General features: G+C 30.0%; 1 protein-coding gene across 2 annotated transcripts; it reads right to left on the reverse strand.

Annotated features, from left to right (window-relative positions):
* Positions 1-2,135: 2,135 nt before the first annotated feature.
* LOC107628790 (disease resistance protein RUN1) lies at positions 2,136-8,462 on the reverse strand. Of its 2 annotated transcripts, none has more exons than XM_088508337.1 (5): positions 7,818-8,462; positions 6,532-7,630; positions 6,168-6,452; positions 2,816-3,709; positions 2,136-2,706 (listed from the first exon to the last, which is right to left on the reverse strand). In XM_088508337.1, the coding sequence occupies exons 1-5, from the start codon at positions 8,315-8,317 to the stop codon at positions 2,680-2,682; spliced, it is 2,805 nt and encodes a 934-aa protein (XP_088364463.1). In that variant the 5' UTR covers positions 8,318-8,462; the 3' UTR covers positions 2,136-2,679. The 2 variants fall into 2 exon arrangements, with proteins under 2 accessions (XP_088364463.1, XP_016186877.1); XM_016331391.3 differs by having other exon boundaries at positions 2,136-2,738.
* Between the last annotated feature and the right edge of the window lie 4,077 nt (positions 8,463-12,539).

The following is a 12,539-nucleotide window of genomic DNA, read 5'->3' on the forward strand; positions in this document are numbered from 1 at the left end:
ACGTTTTCGTCCTATTTAAGTCCCTAACGTTTCAAAATCGTCTCAATTTGGTCCCGCCGTCAATTCTGTTAACGGATCCCTAACGGCAGGACAACATTGAGTCAATTTTGAAACGTTAGGGACTTAAATAGGACGATTGAAACGTTAGGGACAACTTTGGGATTTACCCCAAACGTTGGGGACAAAAATGATACTTTACTCTACTATTAATTTCTAATTATTGTCATTGGTAATTTTGCAGCCGAATTTGTATATATTTCTATTACTTGTATATTTTTTTGTATATTTTATTTTTGTGCTGATTTGAAAATAATAGTTGATTTGACAAAAAATGAGTGGTTGATTCTAAAATTTTGTCAAGTAATGTTGTTGACATAGCATTAGTAAGAAGAGAAAGATGTCTTAAAAGTAATGTGGATAAACTTATCTATCTATTTTTATATATTAAGAATAGATATAAGTAGGTTAATCAAAAACATCTAAATTACAAGAACCATTTGAAAATGTAAAGCAAAAACCTCTACAAAAACTGAACCATTAAACAATAAGAACAGAGAATGCTTTATATTTTTGGGAGGTGTTAAAACTGTTACAACTTACAAAAAGTGTTTTTTTTTAAGTTAATTTTTTTTAAGTTTTTATGTATTTATGTATGAGTTTAATTTTGATGCACTGACAGTGTAAAACGTTTTACACAGTCGTGCAATCACATCCGTTTTTTTGGATGATCATTTATGAGATCAATGTGAAAGATAGTTATTTTTAGTGATGTAGTAGTTAAAAACATCTAAATTACATGAACCCATTTGTAAGTGTAAAGCAAGAGCCTCTAAACAAACTGAACCACTAAACAGTAAGAGAATGCTTTATATATTGTGGGAGGTGTTAAAAATGTTAAGTAGTGGGAGTTGGTCCAGGCACCAAAAAAGGCGGGAGACTTGGGGATTGGAGATGCAATGCTTCGAAACACAGCACTCTTGTTTAAATGGTGGTGGCGGTTTTCAAAGGAGGACTGCCCCTTGTGGAAAAAGATTATATGCTCATGTAACAATCTAAACGTTGGTGCAATGCTAGTTAATCAGCAGCTGCCGGAAAAAGGAGGGCCATGGAAAGACATCTGTCATTTGAATATTACAGAGCAGAGGATAAAGGACAAAATGATTACTGGCCTGGCAAGGGAGGTAGGGAATGGAAGGAGCACCCTGTTTTGGAAAGATAACTGGCTGCCAGGTGAGCCCCTAAAACTGACTTTTCTAAGACTCTTTTCTATTTCAAATAAGCAAGGTTCTATGATAGGGGATTGTGGATTTTGGGATGGGCTCGAGTGGATATGGAATTTCCAGTGGAGAAGAGAGTTATTCCAATGGGAGCTGGAGCTTGTCAACCAGCTCCATGAGAGGCTAAGGATGGTGAAGTTGGCAGATGGTCAAGAGGATCAGATAGTGTGGAAGTTTGATTGTAAAGGGGTATTTTCTACCAACTCTGTGGTGCAAGTCCTACAATCGGAGAGTCTGTCAACTGAGATTACGAGCTACAGTTTTACAAGTTCGGTTTGGAAAGGAGTGGTACCTCCAAGAATTGAGTTTTTTGGATGGTTTGTACTTGTGGGTAGAGTTAATACCAAGGAAAGGTTGAGTAGGTTAGGCGTTATTATGCCAACTGATAACATCTGTGTACTTTGTAACAAGGAGGTAGAATCGGTCAAGCATTTATTTCTTCTCTGTGAACTAACATGACAAGTGTGGTGCCGTTGGTTGCGGTCCTTTGGTGAAGTTTGGGCTGTACCTGGCACAATAAGAACACTGTTTGAGAGTTGGACTGGCTGGCATAAGTGAAAAAAAGAGCAGAAGAGGTGGCTGATTGGGTTCTTTGCAGTGATTTGGAACATTTGGATGGAACGTAATGCTAGGATCTTCAATAATAAGGAAGCAGGTGTTGACTTGGTAATAAGTAGGACAATTCTAAGTTACAATGAATGGACCGATAGTGATCCTTTTGGTTGTTGATGGCACTGCTGACATCAACAGAGATGTTATGTTTTTCCATTTAGTACTTATTATTTGGCTTGTTTGCTCCCCGTTACAGTGTTGAGCTTTCTATGTTCAAAAAAAATGTTAAGTAGTAGACAAAACGCAGATGCAACATTTTCATTCATTCATGAATTTAAGGATTGCGGGCTACATTAATTGCTCATCTTGAATTGCCAAAAACTTGTGCTTCTGATTGTGACGAGATGAAGAATTGGCTCTGTACATCATTGTTGGGTTAAATTGTTCCACATCTTCCTTTAATACCCAACGATAACCAACACTCTTCACTTCTACTACTTCTGGATAATCACTTTCGATGGCCAATTCAGGATAATATGTTCCTTCTTTTGAACCCGATTTAATATATTGGTGGGATAGAAACATTAGCAACATATGATCCAATTCAGTTGTGATCAAATCTTGCTTAAACCATATTGGAACATTGTAACGACCGGTCTCATAGCGACTTCGATGAAAACGACATTCTAAAAGAGATCCTGTCACTCGTCGAACAAATTGAGGTGAAGCATGATGTGCAACAAATGTTCCACAAACAGCAATGCCAATACAATTGTTGTCATCTAGAATGGGAGACGGATCCAGCCTTATTGAACTACCCGCATTCTGTTTGCTGAACCACCTTGGAATTTTAGTTCCTGGAACAACAGCTTGAATTCTGCATGTGGAGAAAGAGCATTGCAGGTTCACCTGCCACCGTAGAAATTAGGTACGATTAACAATATAAGTTCATAATATACATAGAAAGGAGGAATTGAAGTTGGTACCTGAATCATTCTTATCATCCATGAAATAACTGTCACACGACAACCTTCCGTGTCACTCAAATTTGGGCAGTTGAAAACATATATTCCTCCATAAGATACTCTTCTGATCGGCAAAAGTGTACTTGGCAACCACTTTAGATGCTTACAGTACTCCAAGTTCAACACCCTTAGCTTGGGAAGTTCCTTGATGCAATGAGGTAGCGCAACAATATTGTTTCCCCCGATATTTAAATATTCTAAACAATGTAACTGTCCAATAGCTTCAGGGATTTGAACTAGATTACAGAAACTTATGTCAAGAGATGTCAAAACTGGGAAACGAGACAAAGAAGGCACCAATGAACCAACTGAATTCGAACACCTTCTAGAAGATAAAAAATGGAGAGGCCTTGTAAGAGTTTTGCATATGGATGACGTCATGTGGCTTTGCACACTTTGACCTGAATTCAACTGCTCGCTCTGTCTTGGTTTCTCTAACAACTGATATCTAAATAATTTTGAACAGCCAGATAGATTTAAATTTTGAAGAGAATTAAGACGAAATATGCAATTGGGAATACTAACAAGGTTTTTGCAGTTTTCCAGATTCAAGAAACGAAGCTTTTCTAGAGAACCAATAGATGCATCAAGATGAACAAGTTTATCACATCCTGCAAGTTTTAGCTTCTTAAGATTTGAAGTCCGAGATAAGATGGGTATCTTTACAAGGCTTTTGCAGTTTTCCAGATTTAAGGAATGAAGCTTTTGTAGAGAACCAACAGATGGATGAAGGTGAACAAGTTTAACACATCCTTCAAGATTTAGTTCCTCAAGATTTGGGGCCTGAGATAAGTTTGGTATCTTTACAAGATTATGAGAATCACATAGTGCTATATGTGTCAAATTAGGTAGATCCTGCAACCAAAATAAATCCAATAAAAGAAAGCAATATTACTCTATCTAGTTAACTACCTTCCAACTCATTAATTTTTTGTCCTTTTTCACCTAATTGTTTTCATTACTTATACATTATTTTTGTTCCTATATATCATTTTTTTTCTCTTTCAACAATTTATACTCTTTTAATATATATGACCTAGTTGTAATAATAATATTGTTAAAAATAGATAGTATTTATGATTCATAAAATATAAAATTAAAAAATTAAATATTATTGTCAACTATTCAAACGTTACATTCCTACTTATATATTTTGTCGAATATTTTCATTTTTATGCTATAGTATATATTTAAATGTAACTTTTAAAAGACAAAAGAAATAATAAATAAAAGTAACTACTTAAAAAGAACAAAGACAAAAATGATATGAAATCAAATAAATAAATTTTAATTTAATATTTTTATTCAGAAAGTATGTATTCTTCCTTTCTAGTTCTTGAAAATAACCATTATTAGCAATTGGTGGTTTGCGGTTTTTGGGCGTTTTGTCATAGTAATGGTTTTTGAAATGGTTGAACTGGTTATAAATTATGGCTTTTGTTTTAAACAGATACAAATCTTCGTGAAAATCTTGACGGGAAAGGTCATCACCATGGAGGCAGAAATTAAAGTTCCAAAACGATTGTTAAGGCTAAAATTTAGGATAAAAAAGGAATCCTTCCTGACAAGCAAATACTTATTTAGTAGTTTTTTTCTGTATTAACATATAGAGAGATGTTTATATAGTAGCTTTTTTTATACTTATTTTGAGATTGCTTACTTCATAAATGAAATCTAAGTTTTGTTTACATGTGAATAATATTTTTTCTTATCATTACGCTTTTGATATACTTTTAGGATGATAAATAATGTTGTGTTCATTGATATCCTTATATGAATAACATTCATTATTAGTTCTTTTCCACTTCGATGTTTCATTTTATCTTTTCATATATTCAGATATTGCATATAAAACGTTAGTGTTTGATTAAGTAAACATTCTATCTCAAGAAATATAAAAACTATAAACGGCAATTATTAGTTTATTGTCAAAATATTAATTTATTTTCGTTTTATACAAAAACACTTTTTAAATTTTAGATAACATCTTATCTTTCATGTGTTTCTATAATGGTTAAATTAATTTTCTTTCACAAGAGTTATAAAAAAAATTATTTTTTTGTAGCATTTTAATTTTTTTTTTGTTAATTAAAAAATTTGTTAAATTATATAAATTCTATCATATATATAATTATATGATAGAATCCCGTATAAAAAAATTATTTGATAGAATCATGAAAAATTATTGTTGTATATGATCATATTTATTCTTAAATTTGATGGAAGTCTATAAATATCCATGTCTATTTTCAATATGCTCATAAAAAAAAATTATTAACTTGAATAAGGTTTTTCCGTGCACAGTATGGATTGCTAATTTGTTTATTAAAATTTTAATTTTAAAGAAATTTTTATGGGAAGTTAATATTAAATTGTTTTGTTCACAACTTTTATTATACAATTATTAACTTTTATTAAATTGTTTTGTTCACAAATTTTATCTTATATATTTTTGAATTCTTTAATAAAATAAAATTATATATCTTTATTCTTATGATCCAATTTAATGTAAAAAGTCCATATTAAATACTTAATCTAACTGTATCTTAATATTAAATATTTTTCATTAAACTTATCATATGCACGAGGCTCTTCACTAGTTTACTTGAAACTATATATTTAAATTCACAAATAAGTTATTTAGTTGATATACTTTTCTTATCAATTATTTTAATTTATAATTACAAATATAAATACAATTCAAATTCTTTTTCCAATTGTATTCGTATATATTGATATTATTATTAATATTTTATGAATAACTGTATATAGTTTATAATATCCACCTATCTAATTATAATTTTTTTAAAGGGGGTTTTATTCTTGTAATTAGAGAATACGTTACAAAAATCAATAGCATAAATAATTACTTTTAACTTATAAATTTAAATAATTAGTTCATTTATGCAAGTAATTCTAATTAAATACAATTTTATCAAATAACTTAATGAATACATATATATATTAACTATTACAAGAAATGAATATGAATATAAAATGGTTTTAAGTAAATATGAATATGTTAATAATGACTATTTTGCAAGAATTAGAAAAGAATACATATTTTATGAATAAAAAACTTGACATTTACTTAAAATTTTACATTTTTAAATTAATTTTCTCTTTCTTAAAATTTTATATTTTTAAATTATTTTTCTCTTCTTAAGATTTTATTCTACTTAATGGTATAAGAATTTAGTTAAATATTTTTAAAGTATAAGGATCTAATTATAAATTTGATAAAATTATAGATGTCAAAAAAATAATTTAATTATAAAATTAATACGAACAAAGACAAGGATATCTGCCATACCTTTGTTCCCTTCCAGAGTTCTTTGAATTTGCTAAAACGCAGGTTTAGTTGAACGAGTTTATTTGGCTGAAAGTTTGATGGCAAACATGTGAAAGGATAACTTTCCCAGTAAAGATATCCCAACTCATTAGAAAGAAAATGCAGGCATCCTGAGAAATTCAAATCTCTAAGTATAAGCAATTTCAGGTTACTCATTTGTGATAAAGCTTCAACTGGCAACTCTTCTCTGCTTTCACAAAATTCTTCTTGCCGACGCAGAACTATGGCTTCAAGGTTTTCTGCTATCTGAAATATTAGAGCTTTTAAGATTATTTAGATTCTAAATAAAAGTGGCAACCTACAACAATTTCAATAACTATATTACCTTGTTTTCTCGTAAGACATTGCTTAGATCCTTTTTATTCCATAACCTGCTCCACTTTCTTGGTTCGTGGGGTGATTTTTCTCGAACAATACTTCTACCTAACTCTCTCAATAGATCGTGCATAGTTATCCACGATGCTTGTCGAGTTATGAGTGATTTATCAATGAGAATTCTTATACCAATCTCAGGATGAAATCCTCGAATACGTAAAATATCTTTCACGTATTCTTCACTGTAATTTGATAAAAAACAAGCAATGTCAAGAAATATTTCCTTTTCCATATCGTCAAGTGCATCAAAACTGATTCGTAGCACATCCAGAATATCTTTTGTTGGCTTTTCTTTCAATCTAACCAATGCGCTACTCCACTCTGACACATTTCGTCCAAACAAATATGAGCCCAATACTCTGATTGCTAACGGATGTCCATTAGCATATCTTAATGCAGAATTTGTCAGGCTTTCATAATCTTTTGCAACTTGACTACATTTGAAAGCTTTTCTGCAAAACAACTGGAGAGCATTCTCATAATTTAAGAGCGGAACTTTGAAAACTTCATCCGCTCCATACTCTCTCAATATATGCTCATCTCTAGAAACTATGATTAATCTACTCCCTCTACCTAGCCTTTCCCGTTTTATAGCCAACTTCTCCAATTGAATCCCCTCATCAACATTATCAAGAACTATCAGAACCTTTCTATGCCGTAACCTAGTTTGAATCAGATTATTTGCCAATGAAAGATTGAATGTTGAAAAATTTTCTTCCATGAAAGCTTGACAAAGAAGTTGGTTTTGTACACCAACTGCACCATAACCTCCGTAAATTCTACTTACATCATCCACAAAACATGAAGCATCATATTGATGAGAGAATTTTTCATATAAAATGGTGGCAAGAGTTGACTTTCCTATGCCGCCCATTCCACAAATTCCTAAAACTCGAACATCATCCTCTGAGTCCAAAAGTAGAAGCTTTTCTAACTCTTGTAGAGGAGAATGCATCCCAACTATATCATCAGATAGATTTGATGATGGTTTGGGACTCACTATGCTTGTTACCATTTTCACAATATTTTCAATCTCAGCAGATTGTGACCTAAACATATCAATAAAAAAAAAAGAGAAAATCACAAAATAATCACTGATGACAACACAAGAAAATCTACATATCAATCAACCATAATCATTCAATAAAATCTTTGAAATGTCTTGATTTAGTTTTACGAGTGGTGATCAAATTAGTTCAGAAGAATAGATAGCAAAACATAGAAGGGGTAACTCACTTATCCTTGAGATCCCAGCCAGAGAGACTGGCTACTTGTGTTAGAGCTGCCCTCCATCTTCGCACTTGCTCCATCATCTCTGCATCTTCTTTGAATCTTTCTTCGTGTTCCTCAAAGGCTTTTTCGTAATTTCCACTTTGCTTTCTCACCTCAGATGGACTCACATCACAAAAAACAGGCAGAACACGCTGTCCCGGTATGTTCATGTAATCAGCTATCTTTGCCAGTTCTTGCAAGCACCATGTGGAAGAAGCATAGTTCATAGAGAAGACAACAATCAGAACCTGTGATCCTTCAATAGCTTCCAGAAGCCCTGCTGATATAGGTCCTCCTTTCTGGAGCCTAGTATCATCCCTGAAGGCAACCATGCCGTGTCTGCGGAGAGCAGCATAAAGATGATCGGTGAAATTGAAGCGAGTCTCCCCTCTAAAACTCACAAACACATCATATTTCCAATTCTTCTCAACAGACAAGGGGCTTTGGATTCTCATGCAATCCATTGTATGTGTGCAATGCAAATATGCAATTATAAGGAATAGTTTGAGTATTCAGGGAAGAGTGTATAAATATATAGTGGCTTCATAGTGAATTAGTCATTTGTGTGAAAATTGAACAGAATGAAAACACGTTGAACGGATGAAAAGGGAGACATACTTTTCGACGCACGTTTCTTCAATTATTGCTACTACATGTAAACCCGTAAAGAATTTGAGTTGTGCTTAGTGCTTACACAGTCACACACACTAAAGATTCCAAAATTCAAAAGTAAAATATAACAATATTTTTATTAAATATCTTTTTTTAATTTAAATATTTTACACGTCGTGTAATTATAATTATTTTTTTAAATGTATGTATAACAAGTAATTATTTTTATTAATGTCACATCATATAATTTGATGCAAGTATAAAAAGTTTATAATGAATCTTTAAATATAATTTCAAAAGAATGAATTTTTTTGACCATAATCATTTGTAAAGAAAGAAGAGACGCTTTCTAAACTACTATTTTAAACTGTTGCTACATTTTCTTAAAGATTTCTAAATTGCTATTCTCTTATCTGAATATTTTTCTTATTTTGATGACAAATTTTTTAGTTTATAATCGAACGAAAACCAAAAATCAAAAATAATTCTTATCGAAATAACAAATTTGCAAGTGGAGAGAATTTTTTGTGGAAACTTTTAAAGGAATCATATACTGATATACACGCAAATGATGTCTTTTCCCATAGACCAACCCACGTGAATCAAATATTAACAAGCATATCTGACTTCTTTTAAAGGAATCATATACTTTAAAGGAATCATTATTATTGCAAGCAGTCATTGTATTCAAGATAAGATTGAAAATAGAATTTTTACGAAAAATTAAAAGATAATTAAATATATAAAACATAAAATTATAATATAATTTAAATTTTAAAACTTTTCAACTTAATAATTTTTTTAAAAAATTAATTAACTAATTCAAAATTATATCATCAAAATATTTTAAGAGTTAAATCAAAATTTTAAAAATTATAACCACTTAAAAAATTATCCACACCTAATGTTTCTTTCTCATTTTCTACCCACCACATAATTTGTCTTTTATTTTTATTTTTTACATAATTTGTAAATTATAATTTGTTTTTAATAATTAATTATATTTTAATTCATTGAACATTAAAGAATATATTATATATATAAAAAACTTGTGTCATTCTCAAAGATGAGCAATGGATCATCACGTCACCAGAAAAAAAAATGGATCATCACATATTTTTTCACATGTTTTCTTTTATCATTTAATATTTTATTTCATACATTTTTTTTATTTTACTTCAAAAATATTCGATGAGAAATCCTTAGACACACAATTTAAAAAATTGAGAAAATTTATTTCCAAAAATTGTCTCTAATGATGTTTTAGTAATTTCAACCAATTTTTATTATAGCATGATACTTCAATTGTTAATTCTAAAATAAATTTAAATTTGAATTTTTATACTATTTTAGAGGATTATTTTTCATAACATATCTATTCATAGTCTGGTTTAATATTTTAGAGCCAGAAAACCCAATAAATAAAAATGTCCACTCAAAAAGGTATTTCTGCGAGCATATCTGACTTCTTTAAAGAAGTCCGACATTAACAAAGGAGTCTAGCTATACTTGTCCAAACAGGTAACTGTCTTCGAGATTTTCTTTTATTATCTCTATCTTCGCTAAAGAATAGATCATAACAAACTCCCAAGATAAAGGGAACAGATATCCATCAAAAAAGATGGAACTACTTCAACGAACGAAGGTAGTTATCAACTCTATTATAAATACATTAACGCCTCTCAGGTATACTCACGTTTTCCTTTACTAAAAACTTGCCTAAAATTCTTGCTAACTTAAGTATCGGAGTCTCTTGCAGGTACCATCCCCACCTCCTCACGAAAAACTCGGACAGCGGCACTTCAGCACTAACAAGTCGGACGTTGTCACTCAAAGGAATCTGGACCTCACATTCAGACCCAAATCAATGTTTCAGGTAACACTCAGAACAATATTATTTAACTATCTTAAAAGAAAGAAAAAAAGGGGAAATAATATTAGTATTACTATGTAGAGTAAAAATTGTTGAAAAATTATGCAAAATTTGCTATTAAACTAATGTGACAATATTTTTTATTTTAGAACACTAGTAGGTTAAAAATTGATAAACAGGTTCTTTTGTCCAAATATTTTCATTTGCCAAACATTTTCTTTATGGCAAATGATGCATGTCTGGTTTCTCGATCTTAGAGGTGTCTTAGTCCCATTTTCCTCTTATGACCGTCATTGATGGATGACTAACGAAATTGATGGAAAGATCTCATATGCATGACTCGTAGCTTCTTAGCATGTTCGGGACTTCGGTCTTCTCCACAACAACCACGAAAAATTTACAACATTGTTTACAAGAAAATGTGTTGACCATTGACTATCTACAGTGAGTCTTCTCCAGTCTCCACTATGACTTAAGCAAACAAGAAGTATCTCCATTCTCTAACGTAGAATTATATCTCGTCAAATTTTTAATTAAATCTTTATAATTTAAAAATTTATAATTAAATTTTTATGATAAACTAAAACTTTAATTAGGTATTTTTTAAGTAATTTTTTGTAAAAAATACATGTGTTTTATATATTTATTTTTGTGTTTGACATAAGATGAATTATAAAATATTATAAAATTATGTGTTTTTTTAAATTACTAATAAAAATTTAAATTAAATTTTTATTAAATTTTTATTTAATATAAAGATTCAATTACAAATTGTTAAACAATAAAAATATAATTAAAAATAGTAAAATTATAAGAAATACTAGAAAAACTAAACCGAATTATAATTGTGTACAAGTGAATGGCTACAGGATCCACTTGAATATTGAAAGCAGAGCAATATATAAATTGGTTGATTTTATGAGTAGTATTGTCAATCTAAAGAAGTATGTAAATTGTCTAAACCATGTAATCACACAGCAACCAATGCATGAACAAACGTTAAATTTCACCTAAGCACAAGTCAATAGTAATATTCAAATGGGTAATCTGTTGATCATAGTCAAAGAAAGCTTTAGGTAATAGTTTTCCTGTGTAGGTAAATTTAGTTGAAAAGTTTTGCAGTGAGTAGTTTATACTTTATTATGAACAAAACAAAACTTTCAAGTGGGACATACTTCTCAGTTTTAATTAGATATAAGTAGCTACGCGTTAACCATTGTTAACTTGCAATTTGACAATTGTTGCAGCTCTTTATATGCTAAACATTTTCTCTATTTGAAAGATACGTTTGGTTTATTGATCTTAGGGGCTTCGTCTCATTTTGCTTTAATGACTCTCTGCGATAGAGACTAACGAAGTTGATGAGTATTCGTAGCGAAGGATCTCATATACATGAATTGTAGCTTCGTAACATGTTCAGAATGCTATAAAATTTTGTACACAAGGCACTTAGAAATTTCTTTTACCACCAATTTTCTAAGTTAGATATCAAAGATGTAAATGCTAGAAATGGATTCATACTTAATAATAGTTTATACTTAATATTTACATGAAAGTGATGATTCTTTTATTGTTCTGTAATATTTCAATATAATTAAGGATATTACAAGTAAAATTTTTCATAAAATTATAAAGGAAAAATATAGGTAAACAATGAAAATACTAAATAATGTGAATAATGGATATATCGGATATTTAATCCATTAGGTGTGCGAATGGTTATTCTAATATTAAAATTTAGGTGGGTTTACGTGAGTAATTTGAAAGTATAGTGTGTTTTTACTTTATTGAGTCAATTTTAAAACACATTGTTCACATTGTTCACAAAAGCCATTATCTACCTAGCAAAGTCCAATTATAAAATATAAGTTAATGTCTCTTTTAATTTTTTATCTATTTATGTATTGGGAAAAATCAAATTTTATTCTTCTACCGTGTTAACCAATATCTTTAGGATATTTTTTTAGCTTAATTTTTATAATTATATGATGTGAATTGTGAAATGAATAAATTTTAATTGAATCTTCTAATTATTTTAAGACCAATATATTTTAAAATAGTTGAAAAAAGAGTATATATACCTATAGTCATAGAAGTAAGGACTTAATTGATTTATTTTTATGATATAGTAGTTTAATTAAAAACATTTAAATTACATGAACCCATTTGTAAATGTAAACTGTAAAGCAAGAGCCTCAATT

Source organism: Arachis ipaensis, chromosome B3 (assembly GCF_059453495.1).
Source record: "Arachis ipaensis isolate K30076 ecotype BB chromosome B3, ASM5945349v1, whole genome shotgun sequence".
NCBI lineage: Eukaryota > Viridiplantae > Streptophyta > Magnoliopsida > Fabales > Fabaceae > Arachis > Arachis ipaensis.

What these genes read in the sequence shown, in the direction of transcription:
- LOC107628790 (XM_016331391.3), bottom strand. Translation starts at nt 8,317, where the DNA reads ATGGATTGCATGAGAATCCAAAGCCCCTTGTCTGTTGAGAAGAATTGG. An exon ending in GGCTGGGATCTCAAGGATAA is followed by an intron (nt 7,631 to 7,817) that starts GTGAGTTACCCC and finishes TGATATGTTTAG; the next exon opens with GTCACAATCTGCTGAGATTG. An exon ending in AACTCTGGAAGGGAACAAAG is followed by an intron (nt 3,710 to 6,167) that starts GTATGGCAGATA and finishes TTTTGGTTGCAG; the next exon opens with GATCTACCTAATTTGACACA.